This window comes from Montipora foliosa, chromosome 4, assembly GCF_036669935.1.
Source record: "Montipora foliosa isolate CH-2021 chromosome 4, ASM3666993v2, whole genome shotgun sequence".
NCBI lineage: Eukaryota > Metazoa > Cnidaria > Anthozoa > Scleractinia > Acroporidae > Montipora > Montipora foliosa.
The window spans coordinates 48,577,743-48,585,242 of record NC_090872.1 but is presented as its reverse complement, the minus strand read 5'-3'; the positions used below and the strand labels follow the sequence as shown (position 1 = coordinate 48,585,242).

Genomic DNA, 7,500 nt, shown 5'->3' with positions numbered 1-7,500 from the left:
GATTTCCTCAACAGCGAAGGATTTGACTTCGAGCATAAGCCAGTAACCTCTTTCGAGACAATTTTTAACACCTGTTGAGTAACGTGTTGTCGTAATGGTTGACATTTCATTATTGCCCGTGCGATTTGAGATGGAATACCATGTGATAACGCCTTTCCTACGGGCTGATAAACTGTGGAAAGATGTTTGTTAACGATTTTACTTGGATACTTTATGGAGACTCTTACTTGACTCGAATCATAAGTACTGATATGGTTCGACGAAATTGGCGTTGATGTCAATCTTGGACCAGAACAATTCAGTTGTGAATTTTGAAAAGCGTTCAGGACGAGGCTATAGGGATGACTCTGAATCGGAGATAAGCAAGAAACCAGCGGCGTTCCGCCATGATAAATTGGTGTTGCCAAAGCAGCCGCATCTCCAGAAGAAGTACAAGTGGTATCCGAGAACCGAAGCTATTTGGATGCCTTTCCTGGAGGCGTTACCGTATTTCTAGCACCTTCCTCGCCAAATAATATTTTCTCTTCGTCCGATTGTAGCAGTCGCTTTACCCTTTGTTTTTCTCTTGTATTGAAGGCCTCTTCAATTTCTCGCTTAAGCTGATTCACCTTATCTGATGCTCGTTGAAATTTTATCAAACGCTGGTAGCATTTGTCCCTACAAACGAACAAATCGCTATTTTCTGAGTAGCGACTCACGTCCACAGATAGTGATGAACGAATGACTCCAGCAATGTCGAGTGAACTTTTTCCGAAAATGAAAATTTTGTTGTTCTTGAGAGAAGCTGATGAACAAATGAAGCACCTAGAACTGCTTTCTACCAATTTTTTGGGAGTTTCATCCATAGGGATTCTCTGTGATATCTGGAAACTTTTTCGCGCGGAAACTGACTTCAATGACAAATTACTGATACGTGATTGGTGGATTTTGAGATTACCTCATGATCTCAAAACAAAGGGAAAGGAATGTGGTTCGGGTTTAAGCAGCCGGTTCTTTGGGGGGAGCGTTGCGTGACACCCAAAAAACGGCTGCGAAGGAGACTAGCCTAGTAACGACGTAAACTGTTTCTTGTAAATAAATAAAACTTGAAAACTTGAAACATACTTCCATTTCTCTAGATTTTCTTCTACCTGCTCTCTGCTCACTACAGATCACAATATCATCTGAAGACATCATAGTCCATGGAGGTTCCTGTCTAACCTCATCTGTCAGTCTGTTCATCACCATAACAAACAAGAAGGGCCTCAAAGCTGAGTCTTGGTGCAGTCCCACCTCCACCTTGAACTCCCCTGTCACATCGATAGTACATACCACTGTCTTACAGCTCTCATACATGACCTGTACCACTCTAACATACTTCTCTGCCACTCCAGAATTCCCCATACAATGCCACAGTTCCTCTCTCGGTACCCTGTTATATGCTCTCTCTAGGTCTACAAAGACACAAGGCAGCTCCTTCTGGCCTTCTCTGTACTTCTCCACCAACATCCTTAAAGCAAACGCTGCTTTCTGTAGTACTCTTTCTTGGATTGAAACCATACTGCTGCCCACAAGTGCTCAATTCTGCCCTTAGTCGAGCTTCCACTACTCTTTCCCACAACTTCATTGTATGGCTCATCAACTTTATTCCTCTGTAGTTGCCGCAACTCTACACCTACTTAAGTTGTTTACGAATCTGCGCCTGTCTTGCTCTAAGTAAAATGTACCATGCCTTCCTCACTAAACAACCTTTTTTAATAAATTGGTTTGAGGCCAGAAAATCGACGCGGGTGTAATTTTGTTCAGAGTGTTACCTTTGCATTCACAACGTAAATAAACGCTCGTATTCTCCTTTATTATTTCAATATTTTAACAAGCTGAGCCAGATATCGATGAAAAGGAAACAATCAAGCCTACTACAATCCACACATTGCCAGATATTTCCGTTGCCACAGATTCAGTGATCACAACTCGACAACAAAATGAGGGAGGTAAGCGATGGGAAAAAATTGAATTGTTAGAGTACTGAGTTGGAACAGGAACCCATGACCCGGAGCCTACAACTCTACTGTGTTCGTGTAATGGCGTTTTCACAGACCGATTTATTTTTAGATTGAATTTCCCGCGAAAGAGACTCCCACAGGAGCCCGATGACCAATTACAAGAAATTAAGCTGACGTCATAGGGTCACCGAACCGGAACTGCCTTTGTTTTTTGACCTAATTCGCGGGAAGGGCTAGTCTAAAAAGCAAACCTACTTGTGAAAACGCCGTTTCACAGACGCTGTATGGAAGTTGCACGCTCCAGATGGGCTCCTGGTTGGAATAAACTACCTTAGTATAATTACATAGGTGATTATTGAAAATTCCCTGCGCTGATTGGTTGCACTAGAGGTGGTTATTACGCGATAATCACCTAAGCGTTTTTTTTTTTTTTTTCAAAATGGCCGCAAGCCGTTTTGTCGAGGTGACAGACGAGGTTAAGATGTTAAGATGCTGAGGTTCTCTCTGGGAGTAACGAGGATGGATGGGCGGAATTAGAATGGTCAGCACTTGTTAGATCTTTTGGAGATAAAGTCAGAGAGGCCGGACTGATATTAGATTATTTTTCAAATAATAACCTATGTAATAGGCCACGTTCGATATATCAATATTCATACAATGGCTACGAGGCTTAATGGTTAAATTTGAATATTGTTTTGTTTAGAAATCCCCCTTGAAACTTGTGAGACAAAGAAAACAGAACTGAGCCGTGACATTTGATCAGAAAGACTCGTAGCAATGCCGGAATATTGATATACCGAACGTGGCCTATTATGCTAAAGCAATTATTCACAGATATTCTCCTCGCCTTCGGCGAATAATTGTTAAATTTTGTTCTAAACCGTCGCACGTGGTATTTCAAATACTTGAGATGCACATGCCATGTAAAGATTTTCTGATTTATACTTATTTATTTATTTATTTATTTGATTTGATTTGATTTGATTTCTCTTTTCATTGACTGGTGTGCGTCTTAGATAGTTAGAGGTCGTAAGACTTCAACCTCTGTTTGGACTTTCCTCTGATTTGTGCAGCTGTGGCTTCATTACCATAATGAGGCACTGATCGACAGAGCGAGGGGGGTTAAGGAGGCACCGTCAGCTTCTATTGATACCAGCCTCATAGCTGAAAGGAAGTACCGACGTTAAATAGAGCTACTTTGCCTTTGCTTTATCGTCGATAATGAGAGCCGACTCTCGCGCCCTTGAAGCTCGTTTGTGCGAATTTGAAGTCACTCATCAACCCACATGGCACGTACTGAAGGTATTTAAAACAAATTTGGTTGCCCTCACTAGGCGTTGAGAATGAGAAATGCAAAAAATGGACATTTTAAATTCAATAACTCGAGTTAGCTTGCATGTTCAATGCAACAAGACGTTAAGTAGGCGTTCACTGAGATGCACCGATCAAAGCAAGCAACAGACAGGGGCTGTAAATGAAAATGTTAATTGTTGTTGATATTACGGGTGCTGTATCAGGTCAAACCTCTTCTTTCATATTTACTCTGGCCTTGAGACGCAGAGCTGAAAATCGAAGGCGGTTTGTTTTTCGATTGCAGCCACAAACTGTAACCAAATGAAGCTATGATCAGCGCAGTTATGAACGCAATTTATGACCCTTCAAGCGATTTGGGGGCTTATCCAAATTTCACGCTATGACTATTTTCAGGGTCCTGGCCGTGAAAATGTTGAAATTATTGGAATGTGAGTGAAATTTCTCTTTCACGCTGTGAAAAAAGTCACATTCACCGTGAAACTATTTCACAACGTGAAAAAAGGTCGTAATCTCTAAGAAATATTCCACGCCGTGAAACAAGTGAACTTCTTGCGCAAATTAACATCAATATGTCACGCCACCTTCAGACGTTTACTGCAAGCATTACTGCAAGTCTTTCGGAATCGGCTATCTATCAGCGAATTTCCAACTCAGGGTTGGATTCATTCGCTTTTTGTTTACTTTTCTGTGTTATGTTGTAGTTTCGGGAAAACAAAAGAAAACGAAACAACACAGAAGAAAAAATCCCCCGACACCCTTCCAAATGGTTTGGTGGAGATTTGGTGGAAAAACCGGGGCGCGAGGTGCCGGGATGGCTCGCGCCATCGCGTACGGCCCTCATACGGGGATTTTCTCAATAGTTTTGCAATGAAAGTGCGCGCGAGATGCGAACTAAAACAACTTTGTTGCTATAGAAATCCCAACTTTCTGTCAAAATGAGCGACGTAAGTGAACATTCCGAATTTTGTTCCCGGAAAAAAAAAAAAAAAAGGAAAAGCGCGGTGGTCATATGGGTCCAATCAATAACCAGTCCCGGGTCAGCGGTTAACCAGCTGACCTCGATAAGGTCTAACTGACAGGTCTCAAAAACCGCTGATTGGCTAAGATTGCCTTTCAAGGACGCGTGCGCAAGACGGTAACCACTGACTTATTGCTCACTGGCGAAAAACATGGCTGCCATCGGGTGTTTATCCGATCTCCGTCGATAAAAAAAGGACCTTTTTCAGGCCAGTAAAACGGACGAATGTTTTGACTGCATAGTGCGTTTTTATGCAAGCGAAATTCTCTTTTTAGTTGTGGGCCACCGTACTTTTTAGCCAACAGTGCTACGAGGGAAATCTCTTTAACAATTTCAAGGTCAACGCGAGTCCAGGTTGCTGTGACAGTGTTTGAGTGGAAATTTGTTTGTGGAGCTTACCGGCTAATGGAGTACCATCTTGATTTCAATTCATGCGTTTATCTTTAAAAAAGTGGAGCAAAAAATATATCACTAAATTTCCAAATGGTTTCTTTCGACTGAATATTTGCACACTGTTTCCGCGGGGGCCCGCATCTAGCAGAAAATGTTAAGATTTTTGCATTTTTTTTCAAAATTAAGTTGTTAAAATGGCCATTCAAGTGGTCCATGAAAGCAAATTTATTAAGACGAAGGAAAAAAAAGAAATGCATGACGTCCCTGAAAAGTTAGAAATGTATGTCAGTCGTTCAAAGATAAATTTTAAAGTGAATTTAGCACCAATGTCATACATAACATGCCATATAAGCACCTCATATTGGGTACACTAGAAGGAAACCTTTTAGTTGCAATTATGTTTTGCTATAGGCATTTCAAGCAAAATGCCAATCGTTTGCTTCCCTCCAAATTATAGAAATAAACATAGATTAGGTTAACTCTGAATAGCCAAAACAATACCGGTATTCCAAGTTGAAAATTTGATTCAGAAATCCAGCTCACTAGCAGGGGGGATTTTACTGTAACAAAATATTACTGCAGGTAATAATACGCTTTCAACACATTGTAGTGGGTTAATGTGACAACAAAAATAATTAATCAAGAATTGGTTTTATCTTCCAGCAATAAAACAGCAGGAGGATATAAAATTAGGTATCTTCAAAGTCTAGAAAACTTGTTGAAAGTGATTCAGTGCTATTATCCAAAACAAATTTCATGCTGGCCTACTAATTACTTCCAGTGCAATAAATTATTTTACCTCTCTTTGTGGACTCTGGTTGCAACACAGTGGTTTCAATAATTTAAATCCCCTTCCATTAGATTTAACTTTTAAAAAACTCCATAACTTCATATTTCTGTAATAATTGTTCAAAGTCATCGAGCAAAAGCATACAAAGCTACATTTGAAAGGGGCGTAATCCCAAGTTGGAGTTTTCTGGAGAAGACTTTCACAGAAATAACTCCTGTTACCTTTCCATATGGAAAATATATTTCAACATTAGGTGCAATGAATTTTTAGCAATTGCTTTAAAGAATACTAATCATTCCTACCATTTCCAAGGATGAATAATTTAAAGTTGAATGCAGTAAGTGTAAGAAGCAAAAAAAAGTGACATATTTTTTCAAACTGTAATCTATTTCCATTCTTGATTTAGTCCCTGGATAGTATTAAACAATGGTGGTAAAGTAAACAAACTCCCCAAGGGGGGCTCCCTTACGAAAATGACAGGGGTTCTTTTTGTTCCGTTTTGGAGAAAAAAATGTGGATTTGTAGTGCTTATGATGCTGAGACCAAACAGCTGGCAGAGTTGCTGCAGTACATTTAAGGCTATCAATGTGAAAAATGACTGGAACTGTAAGACAATTTGGTACACGAGCAAATAACTTTTACTTATGAATAATTCATAAGTAAAAGTTATTTGCCAGTCATTTGTCACTTTAGAACTGGTCCCTCTAAGGGGTCAGATTTCTTTAGCCTACGTCCACAAAACAAGGTTCTGTTACCTTTAAGGGTTGTTTTTAAAAAAAAATCCAATAAGTGGCCTGCCATTTTTATAGGGAAAACCCCTCCTGAGCAAACTTTATCCTCATGTTTGGATTCCCATTGATTTAATGACTTTAATGATATAGGCAAATTTGTTCTACAATAATACTCAAATACCATTATAGTCTTTATAGTTTACTCCTCGAGCCACCAGCTTCAACTTTGATACTTTGTTCTAAAAGCCAAAGCAATGCAAAGCAAAGCATGGTGGAAGTGATGATTAATCACTTGTTTTGGTTCAAATGAAGAAAAAGAAAGTCAAACTAACAATAGCACTTTAACCCTTTCACCCCTAAACCGGCCATACTTAGCATTTTACTCTATCTAACACCAGACGATTTTACTTGTCAATGGGGAATCCCCTGCAGGACTCAATGGGTTAATCACTCACTAAAAAATGGCCCAATAATATATTATGTTCCACTAACGACCAAAACTGTACTAATAATTTGAATTACAGCTAAGGTCTGTCAAATTTCCATCTGAGTTACCTGACAGCTCTTACAGTACTTCTCAACATAAAGAAAATAAATTCTGTGGCCTTAAACATTCCCAAATAGAAATGTTGTATATTCCAAATATCGTTACGTAAACTCTTCAAGATTTACCTGCTTCAGGAACTTCAAATCAATGAATATTTGGAATAATTTTCCTGGACTCCTGCAAACTATGTGCACTTTTTAATGGTCTGCCCTTTAAAAGTAACACTCAGAAATAATAATGCAAATACAACTGAGGCTGTTTTGCCTTATCTACAAGACAAGACAACAATATCCTTTATTCAAACACAATCAACATTAATTAAAGCAATAATACATGCTTGCGGAGTCATGTGCTAACTATAATAAAGATACACTACAGGAAATAAAAGCTTAAAACTAACTATGTGACAGAAATAGGATATCTACACATAAGGGATAAGAAAAATAAATCAACTGCTATCCAAAGATCTTATTGCAAACACACCAAAAGGTAACGGTTGATTGACAAGTTCCTTGTGCAAAATGGTAGAGCATGTTTGAAGTCCATCAGGACCAAGATGAGAAGTTATGATAAAAACTCTAAACATATTAATTACCAAAATTATTTTACTGGCATCAAACCCAATGATACCTTATGCATGGGACACTGTTTCTAGCTGCAGGTCCAAATCACATTATATATTAATAACTTTTGCCATCTAAGAAAAGAACAAACATGTGGGGTGT

At 39.1% G+C, this 7,500-nt stretch overlaps 1 protein-coding gene and 1 pseudogene across 1 annotated transcript in view; one reads left to right on the top strand and one right to left on the bottom strand.

Annotated features, from left to right (window-relative positions):
• LOC138000895 (uncharacterized) overlaps positions 1–196 on the bottom strand; it is a 3,823-nt pseudogene extending 3,627 nt beyond the window's left edge.
• Positions 1–7,500, top strand: part of LOC138000896 (ATP-dependent DNA helicase RecQ-like) — a 53,780-nt gene that overhangs the window by 36,746 nt on the left and 9,534 nt on the right. Inside the window, exon 3 of the mRNA XM_068847567.1 lies at positions 1,857–1,970. Coding sequence (XP_068703668.1) covers positions 1,857–1,970 — 114 coding nt within the window. The remainder of the gene's footprint in view (positions 1–1,856; positions 1,971–7,500) is intronic.